At 48.0% G+C, this 26982-nt stretch overlaps 1 protein-coding gene across 2 annotated transcripts in view; it reads right to left on the bottom strand.

The window, feature by feature from the left end:
• The window catches only part of LOC137801677 (ephrin type-B receptor 1-B), a 131998-nt gene that overhangs the window by 39511 nt on the left and 65505 nt on the right, over positions 1 to 26982 (bottom strand). For both annotated transcript variants that reach the window (XM_068599028.1, XM_068599036.1), the window contains exons 4-5: positions 9260 to 9415; positions 2606 to 2941 (exon numbers count right to left, since the gene is read on the bottom strand). In XM_068599028.1, the coding sequence (XP_068455129.1) occupies positions 2606 to 2941; positions 9260 to 9415 (492 nt within the window). The remainder of the gene's footprint in view (positions 1 to 2605; positions 2942 to 9259; positions 9416 to 26982) is intronic.

Raw genomic sequence — 26982 nt, 5'->3', positions numbered from 1 at the left:
GGGTTCTAACGTTGAGGGGAGGCTTTTCCTTCACAGAGCAAGACTCCTAAATAGCACATTCATACCTCCTTTATTCATATTTTTAATAATTTTTTTATTGACAATTCCCTAATTTTCCCCCAGGTTTTGAGCCTTTTTTCAGGGTCTCCCTGTGAAACCTGTTTAGTTCTACAGGGTAACATAAAAGAAGAGTACTTCAACTCGCCCTGTGTTGTTGTATTTGAATATATTTCATCAGGTACATTTTATATCGGGTGAAATTCACTCCACGTTAGTGCGACTGTCTTCAACGTTAGTGTTCCCGGGTTGAAGAGTGTCTCACGAACACTCGTTGAAGTGCATTAATATCAACACAAATCCCTCCTGGATACTTCTGCTCCTTCAGCGGCATGTCAATAAGAGCCCCTGTCGAAACCAGGAACAGTGCAATTACCTGCCGACAAAGGGCCACATCGGGCCGGACAGAGGCCCGGCAGATTACTGGCAGACACCTCATTACTGCAGCAGACTGCAACAATGGGCCCGGGCATCGCTTCTTCTACATCTATCTATCAAGTGTGCTATTAGCCTGTCAAATGGGGACAGTCAGCGCCATTAGGCCACCCTGATAATCAGCCCTATTTACTCCCTCATTTTCCTCTCCCTCACTGTCGCAGGCTGGTCAAAGAAGAAGAAAAAGAGAGAGGAGAGAGAGCGCTCGCTTTCTCCGTCCCGTTCCCCCTCCTGACTCAAACGCAGACAAAGACAAGTTCAGTCGGTCATTTCATTCTTCTGAGAGTCATTACAGTCAGAGAGGGTTTGTCCTCCACCAACTGGGACAGACGTCATTAAAAATGTGCTCAAGAGGGAAAAGAAGAACACAACTCCCATTTCACTGGTCTTTGAGATAAATGTGAAATACGTTCATTCCACAATTAACGTAGAAATCAATAACTGCATCAATGACTCTGAATTATTTTAACGTCAGGTATTTTGTCATAAAACTCTGGTCTTTCCCTCTCGATGCTCCGACATCGATGGAGACGACACCGACTCAACAAACGAGTCTGATCTATTCATTTACATTATGCATATACAACAAAATACTGCAATATTAATCCCTGTTTAAGTTTTGACAAATGTGTTGCCGCATTAAAAAGGTTTATATTTGAATTTCCTTTCCACTATTATTTTATTAATAAATAACAATTAAGTACATTTATATGTTTATATTTATTTGTCACATTTTCATTTCTGTGCAAAGTGAAAGTTGAAGTCATATTGACTAATCCACAAAGCCCGGTCTTGGCTTCAGGACTGTAAACGTTAGATATGTGCATCTCTTCCATCACTCTGACTCCATGCTCTGTTATTAGTCAACAAGGTTTACTCTGTGACTCTGAGGTCGCCTCATCCACAGAAACACAGCAGAACTAAGATAAACGACGAGAGCCTCGTCTGCATGTTTCACTCGGTCGACACTCCCGCGTGCAGAAGCCACAAGAGCATGAACACGGTCGCAGAAAAGGACCGGCAAAGACAATCTCCTGGAGCCGTCACTTCCATCGCTGGGCTCCGGTTCCCTCGGGCTCAGTTAGAGGATGAGCACACACAAACATGGAGAGACAGACAGGGAGAGAGAGAGAGATAAGAGGATGAAGGTCATTTCCACTGGGTAGCCTCAGCTCCATCACAGGCAAAGTCAGAGGATGCACATGCAGAAAAACACAAACATACAGGGAGACAGACGAGGAGAGAGGGGACAAGGAGAGAGAGAGAAAGAGAGGGCGAGCGAGAGGATTTCAGCCGGAAAACAACAGCGTCTGTCCGGTGTCGGCCTCTTTGGGTTCAGTCTGACATTAAAGTATTGAACAGAGGGAGCTGGATCGCTGTTACGCGACACCAAAGGTGAAACTTGTAGTTCAACACGTCTGTCTGTCGCCTGCCAGGCTGAGAGCGAGGCGACGAGAAACGATGGCTGTGCAGATCACGCCGGACGCGCAGAGTTACTCAAACTCATGGAAGGGGCAGAAGTAAGCAAGATGGATTCCCTCGCGTTGTTTTTAAGAGAGAGAAGTAGGAACTCGCTGTGCGGCATAGCTCTAAAAACAAAGTCTCATTAAACAAATAGCAAAGAAAAACAAGAACAAGACGTGTGAGTCAGTGAAGCGTTCGCCTGCAACCTCCAGATGTGAACTTAAAACACTTGAAGGGGTTTTATAAATGACTCATGCTTTGTTTTCTGAAGGATGATTACCTTAAACAGCGTTAAAAAGCACCAATTTCTGGAGAAATGCAAACTGGGGCTACGCCCCCCATCAGATGCGATGTGTAAATACACTACAAAGGAAAGAGGGATGGAGCCGTAAATTGCGCTTGTCCTGCAAAATGTAACATGCTGTGTTTTGGGTCAGAGTCTGAACTCCTCCATCATGCTTTCAAACGGCAAAGCCTTCACTTTGATTCAGGGAAACAAAGCATGTATGTGTGTAACTCCCATTCCAGCCTGAAAGTCTGAGCAGCAGAGCCAGCCGCGTGGTGGATTAAGACTCTAATAATAACCCGGCACATTTCAAATGTGCCATTTCCAAAAGGACGAGAAGAAATAGCCGCGCTCATCACTCACCGGCCTGGTTGGTGGTGATGTCGATGGACACGTGCTGGGCGGGGTACGGGCTCTTGTTGCTCACTCCGTTCACGGCTTGAATCTCGAAGCTGTAGAGCGTGTGAGCCCAGAGGTTGCTGATGAACACCGTGGTGTCCGTCAGGCCCAGCTGCCGGGGGACAAAGTCCACGTTGTCGTCGCAGTGGGAGCAGGAGCGCCGGTCCGCCCGGCACTTCTTGCACACGATGTTGTAGACCACGTCCTCGCGGCCGCCCGTCTCCCTGGGAGAATGCCACTCCAGGATGACCGAGGTCTCGTTCACGATGGAGATCACGTTCCTCGGGCTGGACGGGACGCCTGCAGACACAAAGAAGATGCAACGCAGACGCCATTTTAGGTTGGGTCATTTACACTGTAGGTTGGTAGGTAGGTAGATAGATAGATAGATAGATAGATAGATAAATAGATAGATAGATGGATAGATAGATGATATATGGATGGATAGATAGATAGATAGATAGATAGATAGATAGATGGATAGATAGATGGATAGATGGATAGATGGATAGATGGATAGATGGATAGATGGATAGATAGATGGATAGATGGATAGATAGATAGATAGATAGATAGATAGATAGATAGATAGATAGATAGATAGATGATATATGGATGGATAGATAGATAGATAGATGGATAGATGGATAGAGAGATAGATAGATAGATAAACAGATAGATAGATAGAAAACACATGACAAGAACAAACAGCAGAACATGCCGTTTGAAACAAGACACATAACCGACTTAGAAAGATGATGAATTCAAATCTAAAAATTACAACTAAAGGTGTTCATTAAAAAAATCAAACTGCTGCCGAGACAAAAGGAGCTTCTCAGTCGAACACTTTGCATCCTAAATCTCACTGAATGAACTTCTGAGTCCTTTAAAAACACAGCGAGGTGGACGGCTTTCAGAGCAAACAATCGTTATAACGTGGCCCTTCATCTCTATTTCACATTAGACTCGTCACGAGCTACGCTGCCGTGATGCTAGAGGCTACATATAGCATGCTACATATAGCATTGCTCATCAAGGAAAAATGTTTACAAATTTGCCTGCTGTTTGGTCAATTTAGTCAATTTACAACCCTGTAATAAAGTGTTTTTGGGAAGTACTTTTTCTCCCTTTTCCCCTCCATCTTCAGCACAATTGCAATGCTAATTTATTCCACTCACACCCCGAGAGATCACACAGCGAAAAGTTTGTGTCTATCAAACATTGGTTATTTAGCTAAATGCAGTGTTGCGTGCAGTATTCTTATCCAAGTGGCTCTGGAGACGCTCAGCGCCTCGCAGCCTGCAGCTGGAGCAGAACCTCAAAGACGACATTCAGAAAGAAATCAGGAAATAATAAAATAATTGTTTTGCTTGAGTGGTGACTTAATATCAAGTTGCAGGAAAGTGGCTCGTTCAGCCTCCCGCAATTCAAGCACAATTCTTAAGAGTTGAAATCTGCTCTGACGGCGGCGTGTAATTTTGCTCCGGCGTGTCCGTGTCCGTGCAGCTGCTCTTTCTTCTCAGATACCAGACGCTGCTGATGAAGCAGAAGCTTGCCAAAGCCCTTAGTCAGTGCTGCTTAGGTTAAGTGAATCTGCCCTGCAGAGCTGATCTGGTTGCAATTTATCCTCCACAAAGCCTGACCTTTATCATTAAAAGAGGAGTTTAACTGACCTACTTCTAAAACCACGACGGCTGTGGGAAGAAAAAAAAATCGACTGAATCCTAGAAACCCGTTGAAGAATGATTCAGCTCTCTGACACGCTCTACTTCCTTTCTTCTTTTTGTACTCATGAGAAAAATATGAAAACAAGCCTGCATATGTACTTTCGAGGCATATCATGACCCAGCACTAGAGTTTCCCATCACCGCGGGCCGAGGGCAGAACTTCAGTCAACACAGACACAATTAATCTTTGTTGCAGCGACGCCGGGTGGATTCGCCCCGGGGAGCCGCGACGAAGCGGCAGCCAACACGAGGGCGAGGCAAAGGCACCGTTACCGCCGCGACCTCTGCAACACAGAGGTCAGTGACAGGAAGGGCATGGCCTCCATGGTGTGATCATTACGGTGCGGCTAAGAGGACAGTCGGTGCTCCAGATGTGTAACTCGGTCCTTGGATGCCACCGTATGTGCTGTAGGCAGAGAGGAAACGGCGTGTGCTGCAGGGAACCGGCTGCATGAAGGAGCCGGCAGCACTTTCCCCCTTCAGGACGGCACCACACACACTTCACATGTTACTCACACCACTTGCATCTTCTGTGTCATCCATCACAAACATCCACATGCTCTCAAACATCGCTGGGAAACGCACCGAACATCTGCCCATGTGGAAGACGCATGTGGCACAAACACACGCCGAAGCTATTTATTTCAGTGCATTCATGCCTGCACCGTCTGTAACGATGCACTCCTACAACACTGGTGTAGATGTGAACAAGGCGCCGCCCCCTTTCGTCCAAATAACAACCCACGAGCTCCACACATGCAAGGCCCAAGAAATCAGATGTGACAGCTACTTAACGGGCGATTTGCAGACTGTTACTGCGGCCCTTTGGCTCTTTTAATTCTCCATATTCTCAATTGGTTGAGAGCGTTTCTTGCTGGTTGGTTGGACCTGCTCACACAGAGATGTTGCTTTCACTTCAGTAATAGGAGCAAAACATGGCCTCCGATGCTCATCGTGACATCCGCTGCATCAGAACACGGCGAGGGCTCCGTTTCAATGGCGCGTGCACAACAACCAGTGTGTGATGTCGGGTAATTTGCACAAGGACAATGAGCATGTATCAATGCAAGTGATATTGGATTTAACAGCTGCGGCAATCGCAGGGGCAAGATGATAGCAGCTAACCCAATTAGTGCGCTTCCTGGATAATGTGCTGGTCCAGGAAGCAAAGAACAGTAAAAGCAAACAGGGAGCCAGATGTGTGTGGAGTCTGCCCACCCAATGAACTACACAATAACAACGCTGTCGGCAACAACACAAGGTTTCATTATTTTGCTGGCTTGTTTTCTTTTTACCCGTGTTGTACATGTCTGCAATGTCATATTTATCTCCAGAGTTATGATGAATGATAGTTTGCATGTCTTCCATGCACATACAGGAAGTACTCAAAGGGAGTTGTGGCCACTGCTGAAGACTCAGACAGACATCTAGTTATTTCTACGGCTAACACAACGTCTCAGTGCCCAAAATAAAACACGTCTGAACTTTGTTTACTCATCTGCCCTTTGGATCGGTCTGAGACCGGAGCTCTGTTTGTTTTCATCATGTAAAACAGGCCAAGAGGGACAACAGAAGGTCTCTGTGTGTGTGTGTGTGTGTGTGTGTGTGTGTGTGTGTGTGTGTGTGTGTGTGTGTGTGTGTGTGTGTGTGTGTGTGTGTGTGTGTGTGTGTGTGTGTGTGTACTGATCACAGTCAGAGGAGCTGGTAGGAAGAAAGAGGCTCGTGTGGGTTGATGAGACATGAAATAAAACACGTCACAAGGACTGATGCTGTCTGGCCGAGAGACAGAGTCACAGAGACTGTTTGTGTTGCTGTGTTTGGGAGATGTGTGTGTGTGTGTGTGTTTCCACAATGACACACACACACACAGAGACATGTGTGCATGCATGTGCACGTCTTCCTCTCCAGTGTTATAGTAGCAGACAATTACCTTGACTGAGCTCCTTAGCTCCAGTTACTGAGAGAAGAAGAGGGAAGTCAACTGACTGCAGAACTGACAACAGCGTTCATGTGGAGAAAAAAACTGTGAATAAAGGATCAGTATATATATTTATATATTTATATATGTGCACTTTGACGGCTCCCTTCCCTTTGAAAGCAGAACAAGGAGAGAGAATCTGCAGCGAGGAGGAGAAGCGTCTAAACGGACGGCTGAGGAGAATAGAAAAGCAGATGACCTCGTCCTTTCAGTCGGGAACTTTCATGGGTTTTGTTTGTTTCTGTGCAGACGGTGTTCGACAGGACTCAGGGAGCTTTTCAGGGGACGGACCGCCGACATTGATGAGTATTGAATTTGATCCTGGAGAGTCAGAGCCGATGCGGTTGGACCAGGACTGCAGAAAGCCATCAGAGCCGTCCTGCTCTCCTTCTACATGTTATATTGATTCAGTTGCAGTTTTTTATTTGTTTTTAATAACCTTGTATTGTGCCTCACTGGGACTTATCCTGAGTTAGTGTGGGCTGTGTGGAGAACTTCCCCAGACAGCTGCTTCAATCCATAACCTCTTCCACATTCAGACTTAACCTTCAAATGAATAGATTACAATCTCACTTTTTCGCTGTATCGATGGATTATTCTTTCTGTCCATCTCTGTCATTAGTCCCTCCTCCCCCTCTCCGCTACTCCTCACAGCAGCGTGCTTCATTACTGCATCCCTTCTTCCCAAAAGGACCAATCAGCAGCGCTCCACTCCCATCCGTTCGCACTCAGTTTGTCATTCTCTCTCTCTGACTCACCCTTTGAGAAGCCCAGCATGGAGCCGCCGGCCGACCTCCGCCCAACACACCCGCTCTCACACATACACGTTAATTCCTTTTCTTTTACACGTGCACGCCCACGGCGACGTCAGACCCGGGGCGCCTGAGGAAGAGAACGGACGCAAAGCAAAAACCCACCGGCCCAAAGCCCGGGATGCCGGGCAGCCGGGCCGAGAGGAGAGGGCTTCATGTGGCGTGGCGTCCATGCGGCGTGGCGTCCATGCGGCGTGGCGTTCAGGCGGCGTGGCGTCCATGCGGCGTGGCGTCCATGCGGCGTGGCGTCCATGCGGCGTGGCGTTCATGTGGCGTGGCGTTCATGTGGCGTGGCGTCCATGCGGCGTGGCGTTCAGGCGTCGCTGCAGTCAGCGCATAAAAGAAGCCTCGTAGGCGGAGCGGAGGCCGGGCGTCGGACAATCCATCAGCGAGCTAATCAGACTGATCTGGACCCGCGTCTCTGATGGCGGCGAGAAGCGCCGCAGCTTCAGCTTCTGCTGCTGCAGATTGGCCTGATTTATGCTACTCGAGCGGCGCTCTTATCAGGACCGGCAGTATTAAAGAGATTCTCACTCAGATGATCTCGCTGCACCCCCCCGCTGAGATCTAGGGCACCCTGAGCACCGAGCTCAGCTGCCACAGCGAGATTCAACCTTCAGAGAAGGCTTTGAATGTGCCGCGGCAAAATAATTCTGTCAACACAAATTGAGGATTAACTGAGGTTGGTTTAATATTTTAACGCTAAAAGAGGTGGTGGGAGACTTAAGACGCATGTGTAGTAAATAAAATCATGTTTTCTTTTGCTATGGATGTTTTTTATGTAACTGAGATCGTAATATTGTGCAAGTTTTTCTCTTTTGAACTTACGTACTGCGCCGAGCGTGTGTATTTAAAATAGCCTAAAAATAATATTACATTGAGAGGAGTGATACTGATAATGAGAGGAAAACTTAGTGTGAAGAAAAACATTAGACAGAGAAGATCCGACAGAAGAGAATAAAAGTAACTGCATTTGGAAACACAGACCGGAGGGGTCTGTTGGAGAAGCTGCTGGAGAGATTGCTTTGGGAAAACTCAAAGCCTCCAGCTGCAGGCAGATGCTGCAGTCGATGGAGCATTTCATAATTCACCAGAGAGATGTGTAGTATACCTCGGGAGGGCGGAGAAAACGCAAGGTGAAAGTGGGGCGTCATCCGTAGAGAACATCCAAAGCCTAAAGGTGTGCACGGCTATACTTGTTACACAGACAGCTGTGTTATATTTGGGATCCACTGCCGCTTCAAGGCATCTTTTCATCGTGATATAAGGAAGGCAACACGGCGAAGAGGTGCATTCAATGCACAATTTAGCTCTGAAGGCTACATCTGCTAAACAATTAAGAAAGAAGTGAGGTCCGGAGCCCATTCCTGAGGCCAATCATCCCGATCTATGTGAATAAATCAGGACTAAATGAATGCATAACCGCACCGATGAAGCTTCCAGGTCTGCCGTTGTGAGGAGAACGAACCATTAAGACGCTCCCCAGCGGCAGCCAAGGAAAAGAGGTAAACAAACTTTTTTGGAGTCGAACAGCGCTCTCCTTCTGTGTAACTGTGTGTCAGCAGGGAACGACAGGAAAGCTTAGCATATTGCTTTTACATCATATTAAGATAAATACGATGCTGCGAGAGGCCTTATTGGATCTCCAGCGGCTAGCGGCGGGACGGTGTCGGAGCAGCGCAGCATCTGCCTGAGTAATTAGGACTTCAGGGGATGATATCGGACAGAAAGCAAGAAGAAAAAAAGAAAACGAGACAGAGAGAGTGAGATAACTGAGAGGAAACAGAGCGGAAGCTCAATCGCACGTCGACGGAGTCGACTAACAGAAACCTACAATGATTATCATGACCGGTCTGAGAAGACTAACTCATTTAGATGCTGCTGCATGTGCCGGTTCGACGGCAGCGTGAAAGACGAAGTGAAGGAAAAAAAAATCAATCTCTCCACTACGGTAATGTGAATACAGCGGCTTGTATATGCATGACCGGTCTATTCAATATTGATGCGTACAAATGGAGACGTGGCGGCCCATTACAGGCGCTCGCCCCGGCACGCATGCCAGTGTGCGGCGGCGGTGAAGTTTAATGCAGGATCAACTCACTGGTGCAGGGTTCATCGGGCTGGTCGGCGTCGCCGCGGTAGTACCCGTTGCGGCACACACAGATGGTCGCGGCCTCGGCCGTGGAGCGGCTGTTCGGAGGGCACTGGAGGCACAGACCAGGACCCTGGGTGGACTTGAAGGTACCCGGCGGGCACGCTGCGGGGGCAGAGGAACCGTGTTAGAACAATACATGCAAACATGAATAATCCAGCAGACAAGTATGCACGACGAGTGCATCAGAGAGAATGCTGAGCAGAGACAGAAACTGACCGGGAAAGAGTTAAAACTGACATTCCCGCACGTGAACCCCACAACAGCACAAGATATTACACATTTATATGGATTTAACACGGTTGTGAGTGAGCTTGAGGTGCAGTCGGTCAGAGTTATGCTAGCTGTTTCCCCCTGTTCTCCTCCTTCATGCTAAGCTAAGCTAATCTGCTGTTTTTGATTAATATTTGGCAAGACGTGAGCGCGGATCAGTTTTCTCATCGAGCAAATATTTTCCAAAATGTCGACATATTCCTCTAATGCAGAGTCGACCGTCGCGAACGTGATCCTCGTGCACGTGATCCTCGTGAACGTGATCCTCGTGAACGTGATCCTCGTGCACGTGATCCTCGTGAACGTGATCCTCGTGCACGTGATCCTCGTGCACACGAGTCGTCCGTCCGTCAGTCTGTGTCCTCCAGCATCGAGGAGAACGTCGGCCATCTGTCGCAAAACATTGATTATATATTGCGAAATATAATCAGACGTGTTTTCAATTTACCTTCTGATACTTTAACACAAATGTTAATCCAAATGATAGCGGCGTGAACATAACAGGCAAGTTGGTTTTTGTTTTCCATTATTTTTAGATTTTGAATATATGATACTCGGTACAGGACGCGCGTCAGCGGTCAGCTGGAGCTCAGGTGGAGCTCAGGTGTGTTTTCTCGTACAAACTGTAAGACTCACACACGAGGGAACGTCGTACATTAGTGGCGTTTGTCTTCGTGCGTTTCAGCCTCGATCCTAAAGGCTGGAGGACGAAGATTATTGTGCTTGATATCACGAGGCCGGTCCGGCAATAACCAAATCCATTTCCTCTCACGTCCCAGAAGAATACAAAGCTGAAGGGCTTGTGCACCGCGTGGAAGGATTTACTGACTATAATAACCGTGATAAATGTCTAATATTTTAGCAGGCTTACTGATGGGGGACGGAGCCGAGGAGCCGCTGCTCTCCGGAGGGGAGGTTATAAATTTAATGGGACGAGCGTCCTACAGTTTCTCCAGCTGGGTTGGATTTGAGTAAAAGAAAGTAAAGGCTGGACTGCGGCTGAGGAATGGCATGTGTTTTCATCGTTGTGTAAAAACACAGAAGAGGTTTCAGGTGGACGACATAATGAGTCATCGGTTAAGTGTTTCAGATATTCAAAGCAAAATAAATCGCTGCGAGCGGAACTGAATTTGCTTCCCACAAATAGTTTTATTGCATCTGATTAAGAGTCTTTTATTCCACTAACTACGAGGTGCTCGTTATAGACGGATGATCCTTCAGAGTCCTCTGACCCCTCGCTGCAGGTCTAACAGCATGTGAACCTTTCCCCCTTTGTATCAACAGGCTTTTAGAGATTTAATTTAAACATTTTATGCTTCATTAAAACACGCTCAGAGGGGCCGGAGTCTTTTATTACGCCGTAAAAATGGCAGCTTCCCTTTTTTAACGAGTTTTCCATTCATAGCGTTCAGCCACCTCTGATGGGCTGTTAGTGACGGATCGAGGGATGAAGACGAAGCAGGAAAGAGAAGCGAGGAAGGAGAAAGAGGAGGCGTCATGCACACACACAGACAGACAGACACACACACACACACACACACACACACACACACACACACACACACACACACACACACACACACTCTCTCTCGAGCTGCCGCCCCCAACGGCGCCTCCTCTCCCGTCTCCTTCGGTGACAGTGGAACAAACACACCAGAGACTAACTGACTGACCTCATGTCTCGTCACACAACACTGTCCACACACAGCCGGACCGCCGCAGCTAAACACACACACATGACCGCACAACAACAACCACACGCAGCGCAGCAAGCAGGAGGCGGAGCTGGAAGGCATTTCTCAGCTGCAAAACATATAGCTTTGCTGTGGGTGTGAGATGCACATGAGGCGAGACAGGATTTATAAAAGGGAAAGTTAGCAACTGTTTGAGGAGATTTCATGAGTGAGAAGATGGAGCTCCATCCAACACCAGAACATTGAGAGTCTTGAAAGTCTCCCCGGCCATATGGGGAAGCACAAACCGGCCGCACAGCCGTTTTATAAAGCAATAACTTCTGAAGATATCAGAGATTACAAGACGATAAAACGCAGATCAAAAATTCATTTTCCGCAGGAGAGCGGGAGAGAACTCGTGTCGTCATCTTTGCCATATAAAATTCATACGGCAGAAAGAGCAGAGGACCACGCGCATGCAAAGGGCCATCGCACACACACACACACACACACACACACACACACACACACACACACGTACGCTTCAAATCTATTGCCCTGACTCTTATGAAAAGGGATCACAATAAGTTCAGTGGGTGTTTAATGGGGCGTGAGCAGAATATGTGCGTCTGGGTTGTGCCCTCGGGTTGTGTGTTTACAGACACACAGCAGAGGCCTGGACACTCATAAATGGGCAAAAGTGAGGAGGGAAGCAGGGAGGGCTGTGCTGAATCAGCCGTCTGAGATAGCGGTGCTGCAAAAACGCCTCGAGGCAAAATTGTCAGCAGAAGAATGCACACACACACACACACACACACACACACACACACACACACTCTCTTACAGTATCTTGTGTACACACACACTCAAATAAACACACACCCTGAGACACACTCCCGTATCGGCCTCCACGCCGTCCTGGGCTCCAGAATACTTTCAGGGAACTGATTTACTCGCCGCTGGTGGAACCGGCGCCGACCCCGTTAAAGGAAACCGGGCGGACACATTTTCCGCCACTTGAGGAGCAAATGTTCCACAAACCCCGAGATCATTTAATGCCTCTCTGGACAACTGGAGACGCTGCACGGTCAGCATCACAGGAGAGGAGATAAGAGACGGCCAGGCTGAAACAAACAGGCAGTGGACACACACACATATACATAAATATAAACTTTCCACCCAGCACAGGAGGAATGTCCAGATTATAATCTGGACCTTGGAGCTGGAACGCTCTCTCTAGCTGACACAGAATAGTTGCATGAAGCATTTAAGTCATTCATTAGCTCACTGATCCGCCTCAGCGCCGAGGAAGAGACAGAAAGACACAGAGAGGATAAGAAAGTGATGTGAACGGCGTCATCAGACCCTCAGAGGTATCGATGCGGCCGAGGAGCTTCACGCCTCATCGAGTTTGGAACTGAGCCCAAAGTCTTTTCTCCTGATTTGTGAATATTTAGATTGGAGGAGGCCAGAAGTTCCTGTCCTGCAGGAGAAAGGAAGAACATGGAGCCATCACTCATCAAGTGTGTTGGTTTTCGGAGACGGGGGGAGAGAAGACTGGATCAACAAGCAATTAGTCTCCCCAGTGGGAGGATAACCCACGACTGAACCGGCTGCATGCAAGAAACAAAACATTCCTCCTTTCAAGTGTCTCCACAGGATTCTCTCTGTATTCTTCTCTCTTCCTCTCCTTCTCGACCCTCACATCTCTTTTTTTTTTGGTGTGTCCCACCGGTAATGAATCGCTCTCGCTCTTCTCCCACCTTTCCTTCCCTTGTTGCTTCTCTGTCTTGATTGACAGGTTTGAATCCTTGTTAAAGTTAATTTGGCTTCCTCTCTCCCTCCCTCCCTCTGTCTGCAGCTCAGGAGGGTTGATGGAGGGATGGCAGCTGCAAGTCAACGTTCACTACTCATCAAACTCTAACTGGGATGAACTCGTGTGACAGCCTGACCGGGAGACTCAGACGATGATCTCTTCACCGCCATGTTGCCAACAGGTTCTCCTTCTCTTCACATTCCTGATGGCGGGAACCATCACGATCTGAACGGAGCGAATAAACGAGCCCGTGGACTGACGTCGTCCACCACGCATCTCCAAATGCAAAGTTAAAAACGGAGGAAACTCGGATCTTCCCTCCACACGCGTGTATTGATCGGCCGGGGCAGAAGCTCCAGGAGCAAGTCTCTGAGGAGAAGCTTTATTAAAGATGGCTGATATGCATCGCCGGGGGTTAGAATACGCAATGTTTCTGCTGAGCGTCTGGTGCACGCTGCAGTCAATACATCACACGTGGACGCACGCTTAGTGTCACGCAGGGCCATGCTTTTCCCATGTGCAGTTGCATAATGCGTGTCCTCCATCAATCCAAGTTAGTTGCAGATGTGAGATTCATGAAGAATACGACTTCTACCGGTTTGTCTTGCAAGCGTCACCAGTTGTGTGCGAGATAAAAATGGAAATGTACAGGAAACCAATGCAAAGGATTATGAAGGAGGCGGATTTGGAAATGGCTTTTCGACTCAAACCCAATCACAGTTCCAGTCGGTAAGTCCTGCTCCGACTTTTCCGTTTGTGAGGTTTTAAACCGGCAGAAACGTCTCGGCAGGAAATTGTGGGAAATGCAATCACACGCATGCAGCAGCTGATGGAGAAAGGTGCTGTGATAAATCTGAGATTGAAAGGAAATAGTTCCCTTCTGTAATATGAAATGTTTATCACTTAAAATAAAGTATGTAGCCCTCCAATATTGACAACGTTAAGAATGCAGAAGTTATGACTCATGTGGAGACGTTTTCTTTGGTAAAATTGCTTTTTGCCCAAAACCATCATCCCCCAACACACTGATGAACTCAAGCACCTGGGACTCTCTTCCTCACTCTGCTACAGGATTCAAGACTTCCTCTCCAACAGGATGCAGAACCTGACATCAGCAAAGCACCGTCCTGCACCGACAGGAGGTCCAACATCTGGAGCCGAGCACCACCAAGACCAAAGACTTCCTCGTGGACTTCAGGAGATCCAGGACGACCGACCACACCCGCTCCACCCGAGAGGGGCTCCACATGACTGAAGGCCTCACTTGGTCCCTGAACACATCATCCAGGTGCAGGAAGTCCAGCAGAGGCTCTTCTTCCTGAGGATAAAACAAGATGGCCGCCCCGCTGAACCTCCACAGACGAGTGATCCAGAGCGTCTTGTGTCGCTGCTTCACTGTGTGGTGAAGCAGCCGCAGGAAAGAGATGCAGGACTATTAAAACCCGGACTAACGGGCTGAGGAACTGCTTTTTTCCCCAGAGTGGTTTCCTCCATCACCTCACCCAGCTCTCACCAGACCATGATGCAGAGAAATACTAATAACCAATGAAACGGCACTTTAACGAACCAATCTGGTCCCTGTAAAGCCATTGATGCCTGTGTTTAATCTTTAATATATGTATTCAATGTTTTAAATCAGTAATGTATGTTTCACCTTGTTGCTGCTCAACTGACATCATTGTGTTGCATCTTTTAACGATGACAACATCCTGATCCTCAGCATTGAAACCCAGACATTTTTCCACGGCGTGTATCCGCAGTCAGCTCTGACATGTAACTCTGCTGCTCTGAGGTTTTTAACATCGAGCGGAGGGCACTTGACCCGCAGAAGGCCACAAGCTGTGGGTTAGCGTCAGTGACCCTTAAGTACAACTCTTAAGCCCCCGACACCCCCTTAACCCGGCCCTCATCCATCACATGGGCTGGATCACAGTCTTTGCAGGATTTGGAGTCATGCATTCACCCCCCGGTCACAAACACTCATACGGACGGGCTTATGATCGGGTCAAGACCCCAGTTGACCCTCATTTCAATATTCCTTTGCTCAATCACTCAGAGAAATAGCTCTCAACCCCCCGAACGCTCGGCTGCATTCAGGCCGAGCGCGTCGCCTGCATGGATTTGCGTATCTGACAAAGTCGACAATATCAACCGAGCGGTGAGGTGAACACGCCGGTCTGACCGAGGGGACGCACGACGTGTCCAGACGGCAAACAGCTCAAAACAAAACGGCAATCAGCGCCGCACACGATTCGTATTCGGGCTCGCTCGTCTGTCACTGTTCATTTTGCAGCCTGAATTCAGGTAATGAGTTGCTTTTCCAGCCCAGGTGTTGCACTCCTCCACAAGGTCACTGAAAAGCATAACACAATAAGTTGTGACGGAGGCAGGGCTCAAAACAAAGGCCTGTCAGGGAAAATGTCCGCAGGATGTTCAGGGTCATGATTTATTCATTCAGATAAACGGATTCAAGACACTTTTTGCATATTTCTCATAAACTGCCAACAGATTCTCATGAGAAACATCTCCGATCGGAGACTAAAAGAATGTAACTTCTCACGCGTGTGGTCATTTCCTCTGTACCTGAAGGCATCGGGGTCCTCAGAGGCTGCACCGCTGGTCTGGTCAGTGTGCGTCTCCACGACCGCCTATCATCACCTTCTAATCGCACACAAAGAGAGAATGTAGGGAGGAATAAAAGAGGGCCGGGGAGGGTTTCTCAGGCATAAAGGGCTGGTTGAAAGAGTGGAGCGCTCGGAGAATACCTCGTCGGCTTTTGTTAAGAGCCGCGGCGCTGAAGCGTTGCTCCCACAGAGCGCTCCCCCCGATCATTAATCATCTGTCCATCGCGGCCTGTCAGACGCTCTTCCCAGCACAAACCCACAACCGAACCCACAACTGCCCACGGACGCACATTAATTCACACGCAAACAAGTCTTCTTAACTTTCTGCTACTTTCACCAGACACCGATCATCTTGACACGCCGGCCCTCTCAACCGGCAACGCCTGACGCTGCAGAAACCCCTGTGAACAATGCTCAAACCCCCGAGGAAGAGGAGATATCCTCCAATTAGGCGACACGCTGAAGCTCCACGTCGTGTTGTATCGCTGCGTGGTCCAGCGTCGGAAGAGAGAGGCATTAAAGAAACAATGAGGGCAAGAAAAATGGGAAAATAATAGCAAACAAATGACTTTTGTGTTTGTGTTGATGCCCTCACGCTGCTGCGTGTTAGCAGGATGAAACCATGTCTGACTGGATGCAATAGAGGGCAGTGCAGCAGTGAAATAACCAGAGAGTCCAGAGGAAGACAATGAACAGGCCGGCGCGAGATTCCTCCAAAATAATCTGTTTGCTTCACACGAGGAAGTGAAACCCAAAAGTCTGACGGCCGACGCTGCCGAGCAGAGCCGGCGTCTGCCGGACGATCACTGACGGAGGAGACGCTCTGTTTGAATGAAGGTGTGTGTGTGTGTGTGTGTGTGTGTGTGTGTGTGTGAGCCTTAACAAACCAGCGCACAATTTAGCAGACAGCCCACGCCCCTGGGCAGGCTGTTACCATGGTAACCTCCCAGCCAGTATTTTTTTGGCCGACACTTTCCCTTTGAACAGCCGGCCAATGACAGACCAGCCGACTGGGAAATCTGGCTTACTGAAAGCGCGTGCACGAGTCGTGCGCACGCTTGAGCACGCACGCCCACGTGTGTGTGTGTGTGTGTGTGTGTGTGTATGCACAGTATGTATGCATGTATGCATGTATGTATATATATATATATGTATGTATATATGTACGCATGTCTGTATGTATGCATGCATATATGTATGCATGCATGTCTGTATATATGTATGTATGTGTATATGTATATATGTAGATATGTATATATGTATGCATGTATGTATGTATGTATGCATGTATGTCTGTCTGCGTACGTGTGCACCATGTGACCACGATACAGATCAATATCATCTTCCTGCTCCACAAAGACTCGTCATAACCGGGCGCTGCGTCGGCAGCTCGCCGCTCCTCGTCGTGCACGGCGCATCGGCTCAGGTCAGTTTTATTTCCCATGGAAGACGCCGCTATGTGCCGAGGCGCCGAGCGTATCTTTCATGTAGAGGAGGGGTCAGAGAGGAGCAGGGGGAGGAGATAGAGACAACAAGGAGGCATTGGTATTCCAGGAGACTCCACTGTGCCAATCCCTCCCCGGCTGGCAAGGCCAGCAGAGAAAACCACCGACTGAAACATATCGGCGCTCAGCGGGCAGCAACATCCGCCCGCACGACAATCTACACTGTAATCAGAAGCTAACAAGGGACTGACCGGGCTCATTGCCCGCTGCCAACTAACAGAGGAAAGAAAGGCAAAGGGGCATGACAGACAGAGGAGGAGGATTACTTGATGAGGGGTGAAATCAGTCAAGAGAAGTTGTGTGAGCGAGCAGCATCTCGTTGCCAGTGTTTGATTGCGATGCTGATTTGATGAATCTAACTTCACTCAGCAAACCGCAATCACAAAAGCCCCCGACGCTCCTTATTAAGCCACATTAATGTGACGGCTTCGAGGATGTTGACTAAATTTTATTGGCAAATTAAATTTCCCAACTCACTCAAAATGGCTCAATTCAGCGATCGGGAGTTTATCGTCAGAAATGAGTTGTGATCTGCTGCGTTGAGTCGTTTGCGGATCATGACTTGCAAAGAAGGATGATCACAATGAGGTGATAAAATCAGCAGTTACAGGGCTCGTTGATTACCGGGCGCTTCTGTCATATGGTGAATAAAGTATATGTTGCAAGATAAATAGCTTTCTCTTCCTTACCACTAAGTTGTGAGAGACCATTAGCTTCCTCTGTCTCAGCACTTGTCTCTTTTAAAAAGGATCTAGCTCATTAACTTCATGGCTGGATCAATTAATCTATAGCAGTTAGCCGAAGATGCCCACTCTTGCTCTTTTGGCTCCTCTGCTGTTGCTCTGCTCAACTCTGTCTGTCACATGTACGGCCTTCATGTTGTTTCACTGCTCATAACTCGGTCACAAGCAGCGTTAATCTGAGGAGGGCATGCAGATTGTAAACAATACATCACTATGGTGGGAAGTGGAAAGAGGCATCCAGATGTGTACTTTTCCTTTCTGTTTAATATTAAAACAGAAACACAGAAACACAAAGTGATTAAATTAGCCGATCATTTGACTCTTTAGCATTTGTCTGGTTCCAAGTAGCATTTACAGCTGGAGGTTTAAGTGAAAATACATCTTCATCTACAGCTTCAAGCTATGGAGGCATCTTATAGTGATGCACTGCAAGATGCAAGATGCACGTTGCAAGATGCACAAGATGCACGAGATGCAGGTCCAGCTCCACGTCGTCAGAACTCTCAGCAGGGAAAAGGAACGACGGCGCATGCAGGTAAGAGTTATGAAAACAAAATCTCTTCATGTAAATGAGGATTTAGTTTTGCTGTTTGTGATCAAAGACATCCGCCAGCTTTGTTGTGGTTTTAATCAGGTTTCTTTTATTGTTATATTTGATTGAAAAACATGTTCTAATAATAATATAAACAGAGAGCTGGTGCATAATATAATTAGGTAGATGCAGACAGTATGACTGTAATGAACTGGTTCTAATTATTATTTCTAATTATTTCTAATTTTAGAAGCGTTTGCATTTGTATGTACTCGTCATGTTGACCAAATATAAATCACTTTTTAATGCAACAATGGAGAGATCCTTGCAACAAACACGCGTTGATCATTTTACTGGCTGCTCGTTTCTTTTATGAACTGTTCTCAAGAGAAAGCATTCATATCACACGTGTCTAAAATATCCTTGCGTTCAATGTGTCCTCGCTGTTTGCGATCCAAAAGCAGTGAACTCTAAAAAGTCAGACGCACAGCAGCTGAGTTTAGGAAATAATCTACCTGCTGGCTCCTAAAGCCGTCGCCAAAATATCCCCAACGCTCTTCAACAGTCAACACCGAGCTATGAGGCGGTGTTGGCATGACTGTTGTACACCCAACAGCTGTAACACTACATTCTCTACTTCCCTTTATTCAATGGAGTTGTACACACATGTTTACTGTAACAGATTGAGAGACAGGTAGTGTTAACCTGTTGTGTTAAACGTGGTATTGTGTTCACAGGGAGAAGTTGTTCTCCATAACAAGATTAGTTATTGAAATTACCGGGTTCAGGGGGTCAGTGAAGGTCTCATGAGCCGTGCAGCTTCCTGTGGGCGGGACACATGAACGTACCTGTGACTGGCAGAGCGAGTGAGGATGTTGTTGTTTGTGTTACGAGCCTGTTGAGTGTGAGTCTACGAGCCGGAGCGGCGTGTGAAGCTTGTGTGGAGGCTTTAGTGGCGTCGACCGCCGCCCACAGTCGCGTACTGAACCGCACGGTGAGCACAATGCTCGTAGCGTTCCTTTAATCTTAATATGCACATTTACATTTAGATTAAAAGGAACATATGAAGGTAATGCGCTGCTAACAACCCGCATATTAATCTACATGATCCCAATAACTGGTCATTCCTTACCAGTCCCTTTAATATTCAAATGCTTTGAGACTTGTTCTATTAAGGTGTAATAATAGCGTTAAAATACCCGCGGATCCTAAAATACCCGGCCCCTTGGCTCCGGGTCGAGGCCCCGCTAATGAGTGCAGAGGCCTGTGAATGGGGATGAGTAATTATGCACATTTGAAGGTAGCAGAGAGTAGAATGATAAAACAACTGGAAAACAAAAGGTCCCTTCGCTGTTTACCATTCCTTAATGCGATTCCTAATTGAGCGAACACAACACAATGTTTACACAAAATATTCTGGCAAAGACAAGCAGCGATGGCGAAATCGCACCGCCGAACACGCCGCACGCGTCTCTCCAGTGAGCTGAGAGGGGAACCACAGGAAGCCCCTCCAACGCCAACAGCATCGCCTCCGACCTACGACAGCCCACCAGAGGAAGCGTCTGCACCGCCATGCAGATGCCGCCACGCAGATGCCGCCACGCAGATGCCGCCACGCAGATGCCATGATGCAGATGCCGCCATGCAGATGCCGCCATGCAGATGCCGCCATGCAGATGCCGCCACGCAGATGCCGCCACGCAGATGCCGCCACGCAGATGCCGCCACGCAGATGCCGCCATGTTCACACATGGCAGAGTGGCTGTGAGACGCAGTCAGGAGGTCAGCAGTAGAGTGGATTTGCAGGTGCATGAACAGAAAGGAAGGTGGAGGATAAACATGAATCTGGCTTTTTAAAATGCACCAGTGGGTTCGGCTCCTGGGCTCCGGCTGCAGCCTGCGTCACCGGTGGCAGCACAAGATGCAAAGGCTGGAGAACAGAAGAGGAGACGGGTGACGCGAGCACTACTGCGAAAGAAAAGGTCACCGGCGACGGCGGCGGCGGCACCGCCTGCTGGCAGAGCGACGAGATCGACCGTCACAAAAACATCAATACAATTAAAGCAGTCGCCAGCGAGATGTTCCTCCAGCTGCACCAGCGTATCCGCTCATCGCCCCTGCTGCTATTACGCCTAATGGGAAATAATGATAAAAAAGCTCTGCATCAAAAGAGCAGACACAAATTATGTGTGAAGCGTGGGAGAGGAAAAGTGACCAGGATCAGGGAAATAGAGAGTGAGAAAGGCAGCTGGTGGAGATGTGGGAGAGTGGGAGCAAAACAAAGTGAGGAAGCACTAAGGTATGCATCTTGTCAGTCAAATCGTTGGTGGCAGAGTCCCACAATATGCGCGCTGTGCAGAGCAGCCATTGCTCATCGCATACTAAGAGACGGCCAAGCTATTGCTCCTGAAGCTGGGGACTAAAAAAAGCCGGATAATAAATGCATCCGTCCCGCCCGACGTAGAAATCTCCATTCATGTTCCAGGATGGGTGTGTTTTTGTATTTTTATACACACAAAATAACGATCAGCCTCAGGCATGACAAGGAAAGCTCAACGGATGAATGACTTGCATGCAGGGAAATGTTTTTTGGAATATTGAACAAAGACCAAACGGATGTGTTCATCAACTGTTGCGGATCGAGAACGAGCACCGAGGCCGAGCCGATTCTCTGGCATGCGACGCAGCCGCAGCCCCGAAGTCCTCCAAAAGGTAACCGGGCCCACAGCACATCTATATTCATGTCATATTTACATATGCATGACCTCTACACAACCTTATCAGAACGCTGTATTCCCTTCCCGGCCGACAGACACGCGCCATCACACAGAAACGCTGTGTGTGTGTGTGTGTGTGTGTGTGTGTGTGTGTGTGTGTGTGTGTGTGTGTGTGAGAGATGGTGGATTACAGCTCCCATCCCACCTGTCCAACCCTGGACAGCACTGACCTTTACCAGGCAGCCTTAGTCAATATACCCCGAGCTATGACACCAGCAAACATATGTGTTATTGTAAATGTGTTTGTGTGTGTGTGTGTGAGACCACAGGTCATTCCTCTGATGGCAGAGTGATTGATGGACGGCGGGCGAGAGCCTCGCAGCAGCCTCAGAGCAGGAGGGCCGACACCTGAAGGTGCACGTGACGCCTCCTCGTTAGCGCTCGGTGACATTGAGGGTTTTGTGAAAGACTTTTTCAGAGGAAGAGACAGAACCAACTGGGAAACGGGATTAACGGTATGAATGGCAGATAGCCATTAACGTGAAGAGAGGCAGTAGCAGAAGTGTGTGTGTGTGTGTGTGTGTGTGTGTGTGTGTGTGTGTGTGTGTGTTTGTAAAAGAGAAAGTCTGTTTAAAGCAGTGGTTGGATTTCAGGTGTTTCCAAACAAATCATTAAATCCATCTCTGCAGCTCACATACAGTACATGCCATATTAAAAAACAATTGGCAAACTTTGCCAAACGAGTAGAAGTGCACACGCAGGACGTGCACACGCATGACGTGCACACGCATGACGTGCACACGCATGACGTGCACACGCATGACGTGCACACGCATGACGTGCACACGCATGACGTGCAGGTTTCTATAAAGTCAGGTGGTTCAAGGCCAGAAGTTGAACGCTTCTTTCACCGTAGCGGCGTTACAGCAGGCGATGGCCCGCGAACACTTACAGCCTTGCGTGTTCACATTTAGCACGAATGCAACATAAAAACACAAAAATGCACACAGACACACACTGTGCACCGCGGCACTGCACCGTAGCAACATATTTCCCAAATGAATACATTCACAGCTGAATGCACATGGCGGAGCATAACCGCATGAACGGGGTCAAACATGATATGCAACGGCATCACGTACGCGAGGATGCACACACACTCGTGCAAAGAAGACAGGCCGGACGCATTTTGGCAGATGTCATGTGTGTTGTTGTCACATGTCAACGGTCGTGCGCGCACGCTCCATGACACATTTTGCATGCAAATGTTGGGCAAGAGCCCTTCTAGACTGCATGTGTGCATGGTGGGACGTGGTGCAAGAAGGAAAACCTCGGGATGCACAAAACAGCCTAACACACACGCACGCGCACACACACATGACGCGCACACACCTTTACAAACACACCTTTCCTGTGCAGGACATATTGGATTAGGAGAGCTTCTTTTTTTCTCTGCTGCGTCTCAGAGGTGCTAGATTAAATGCCATTCCCACTTTACTACAGGAGGCTCGAAAATAAATCATACTATCCATATACACACACATAAAGAAATGTACACACACACACACACACACACACACAGTACACACACATACATATTACAGGGAAACCCTCACACAGGGAGATATATAACATGCTGGCACACCTAAACACTGAAGCACCTGTACGGTCCAGTGCGTTTGCTCTTTGTATTTCAATCACTGAATCGATGGCTCTAAATTGATTGTAGCTGAGCGGGGCCAGAGATGTTCCCCCTGGCTCACCGCCTCGGCCCGCTATTGATTAGATCTGAGAGAGCCAATTGCTTTCACACTGGATTAAGGTGTTCCGGGGCAGTGAGCACGGAGAGAGAGATTGAATAGGGTTCGTAACATGAGAGACACACAAACGAGGCGCGAGGATCAGGCCAACAACACTAATTAACAAACTAAAGGAATACCTCGCCCCCAAAGTTACCCTTTGTATATCAATAACTCACCTTTAGTGCCTTGAAAAGAAAACTTTGGTTTTTCTCGCAGGCCTCAAAAGGAGAATTTAAAACTGGAGAAAAGTTTTGATGGATGCAAATAAAAACTACAGCAACATATGTGTTCGTAGTCTCTCACTTAACTTGTTCAGTATGATCCACATCTCATGTATCAACCTCTTTCTATGAGAAGAAGATCACGTAGCATGACTAGTGCACTAACACACATGTGTGTCACACACACACACACACACACAGCAATCCCACAGATCAGGAGGCACTAACACAGATCACGGGTGTAATCTCATCTGACCCTGCAGCTGAGCGGCCCCGGGCAACAGCATCACACTTCAAAGCTTCACTCGGAGTTTCTTACACATTCCAGCTTCGAAGTCTTTTGCAGTGTAACCGAGTGGAATCAAACTAAACTTCACCATCAACTGGCATCACAGCACCCATTCTCACCTGGATTAAATGATAAATACACTGTGAAAGGTGTGTTTTTCTATTTCACTTTCATACTACATCTTGTATTCCTGTCTCTCGAGTCTGCACCGCCTTGTCTTCACCACTGGAGGCAGCGTTGAGCAGCACATGCACTCGACACCCCATCGTTCTTCCTCTCCATACAACAATTAGCCGCCCCCGCTGGGGCTTCTGCATGGAAGAATGGGAAGGGAGGAACAGGGCTGAGGAGGCCCCGGCCTCGGGAAGGACGGGGCCCTTTTGTCCGGCCCGAGTTCTCCTCTCAAATCATTTCCACAATGGAGAGGCTTCCAATCCAGATTAAGCCCTTATGAAAATGGAGGACGCTGCGCTTTGAGACGGGGGCCGGCACAGGCGGCGTGGACCAGGGTCATGAGAGCCGGTGAAAGGGCCCCTCACTCCCAGTGCTCACGGAGGCGTTCCTCAGGGAGCAGCAGGCCCATTCACGCAGCATTAGGGGTGTAAAAGCATCGCACATTGACTGCGCGAGTCAGGCGAGCTTAATATACATTTGGCTAATACCCCCATTGTGGCTCTCCCTCTTAGACTGCTCTCCTAGCAGGAGGAGGACAGCGGCAGAGAGGGAATTAAACAGGCGGTACAGATGAGATAGAGAAGGAAAACAAGGGAGGGAGGAGACAGGATTTGCTGGCTCATTCATGCAGCGATGGTGTGCAGCACACACACATTCATGCAGGTGCACACGCACAATAAAAAAAAAGGCTGTTGGTCCCGTTCGTTTGGACTCCAGCTGACACAATAAACTGAGCAAAAGTCAAGAAACTCAGCAGATCTGCAAAGCCAAAAGGACATGATGTTAGGCCAACCACGGCAGCCATTAAAATAGAAGGTCAGCTAATAGGGACGGAAGAGAGGAAGGTGGAGTGAAGAAGTGAAGAAGTGAGCGCGCGGCAGAGAGATGGTGAAATTGACTGAGTGTATGAGCATGTGTGCCTTTGAGTCCCGATCAGTCCGTGTTTGGTTCATTCCCCAAAGGGTCTTATTATGTCGGCGCTGGCTGCAACACAAAGGCAGCGTCTCCGTCTCTCAGCCCATGCAGATCCCCCAGAGAACCTCCCAGACACAGCAAATCCATTTGTTTGTCAGACTTCTGCTCTGTACCGACTTGGACTAATCAGATATCATTCTCTTTGAGCAGCACACCACTGCGTCGTCTGGCCCGGCGCTACAGCAACGCCGGCCCGGCACCAAGACGCCGTCTCTGGCTTTAAGAGAGGACTCTGTGTGAGTGTAAAGGCCGTGCATGGACATCTTAAAACGATGTTAGAGGGCACAGAATGAAGGTATCTCTCAACATCAACAATTACTATTATCTTTCTTCACCAATTACAGATGAGCATTGTCGTGGTAACTATGCTGTTGGCCTAGAATTGGTGGAGGATTAACCACAAATAAATGATCCTCCTTCAACCCAGCAGCACATGTGATCTGAGGGCAGATTACATATTTTGACTGTGCACAGAATAAATTGCTTTTAAAGCATGAGACACTATTGAATACAAAAGACAAAGCACCGGTGACGGCAGCACACACCTGCAGGACGGCACAATAATCCTTATCTATCGATCCCGTGGTGACAAAGCAGCCTCGTCATTATTCTCGGTACGATGTCGTGGAACGTTAGAGGAGAACCAGAAGGAAACGAATACCAGAGATATCTCAACTTTAATAGAGTAGGTTGCAAAATCATTCATTCATGCGTTGCATGAGTTGTGTTCCACATAATTCAGCAGCGTGCAAAGGTCTTCTCTTTGAGCAGAAAACATGAATTGAACCGAGTCTGTTTAATTCTGCAGATTTAATTATTGAGGACTGGAATGCCAAGATAGCGGCGTCGATTGAAATAGATGCATTAAAACACTTTATGGAGTTTTGACCTTTTCTGTTCTTTGAAGTCTCGTCTTTCATTTATTTTTTTTCGTCGAGCGACTATTATGTCACGGTGAAGTTGTGTAAAATATGGCGGCGGATGCTGCCGATCCAGTCGGCTGCAACACGTAGGCGTCCGCCAACCTGTTGACACACACTCTCTTCTCACTCAGCCAACCTGATGGGTTTCATCACAAAATGCAGCCAACAAAAAAAAAAGAGTCCGTCAAAGAGGTTAGCGGCTTGATTAGACTCCATGAAACCACACATACTTTGAAGATTTCATTAAAGTCGGGTCGCCCCAGCCGACGAGGACGCGCTAAGCTCTCGCGTCATCTCAACTGCACACTCGCATAGAAACAAACACGCATGCACGTGAGGAGCCACACAGATCTGACTGCGAGTGGAGATATGCTAATTCCTGTCTCGGAGAAAAGCTGCAGCCCTCAGCCAGTGTGGGAACTCAGTAAACAAATGGAGCACAAAGCACAAAGTGCTCAAAGAGAGGATTACCAAGTCGCTCGCTTTCTCTTTTGCATTTTTTCACACTGCCCCCCCAACACACACACACACACACACACACACACACACACACACACACACACACACACACACACTCCTCCTCTCCCATATCTTGCTTCCAAAATTCAATATTCACGCTGTGTCTTCTGCAGTGGGCGTTTTTGGGAAGCCGGCCTCAGCGGGGGGGCCTGCGCACGAGGAGCGACAACAAAGCCAGGATCAATAGTTTGACACGGAGATGGACCGATTGAGTTCAGGCTCTTTCTGTCTCTTCAGTCTAAAAAGAACTGTTTCCTTCTATTTTCTGCAGAACCGCATGTCCTGACCCTGAAAAGTACCGGCTGCGTTCGCTGCCAGAGAAAACATTCAATTAAATGCTCACGACGACACAGTGCCACGCGGATTATGGGAGTTGTCTAATTGTGGGGTAATTGTACATCGGGAGGGTTTGGAGGTTGCGTTTGATGTGACCTGCCCAGTTAGAGGGAGTCAAGTTGGTTTAGGATTTGTGCATGGTGTCATAGCAGATTACACATACATAATTCTTCAAGTGTGTTTAATCAGGGATACTTAGGGAGCACTTAAAGTGGAACTGTAATGCTGTTTGCTTCAAGTGAGCAGCAATTATTGCCAACGTGATTAGGTTATGAAATTGGACACGCAAAGTTCAGCTTGGGTTGATGGAAAGATGCTTCATGTGTGTGTGTGTGTGTGTGTGTGTGTGTGTGTGTGTTCATTGGTGTGCAGGCCTCCCACAAAATAGAACAAATATCTTGTAAGCTTTGACCCAAAGTCTGGGGATTTTGAGCTCTGAATTGATTTCCAGCGCCCAAAGACAGAATCAAAACAAAGCATAAGAAATGCCCTTCTGGCTCGCGTGATTGGCTCACAGCAAAAGCCCAACGCCTCCACGCCGACTGCGTCG

This window comes from Clinocottus analis, unplaced genomic scaffold (assembly GCF_023055335.1).
Source record: "Clinocottus analis isolate CAN_PGR_092001 unplaced genomic scaffold, fCliAna1.0.p SCAF_11, whole genome shotgun sequence".
Classification (NCBI taxonomy): Eukaryota; Metazoa; Chordata; class Actinopteri; order Perciformes; family Cottidae; genus Clinocottus; species Clinocottus analis.
Note: the sequence above shows the minus strand (reverse complement) of the source record. Positions and strands in the feature narration are given on the sequence as shown.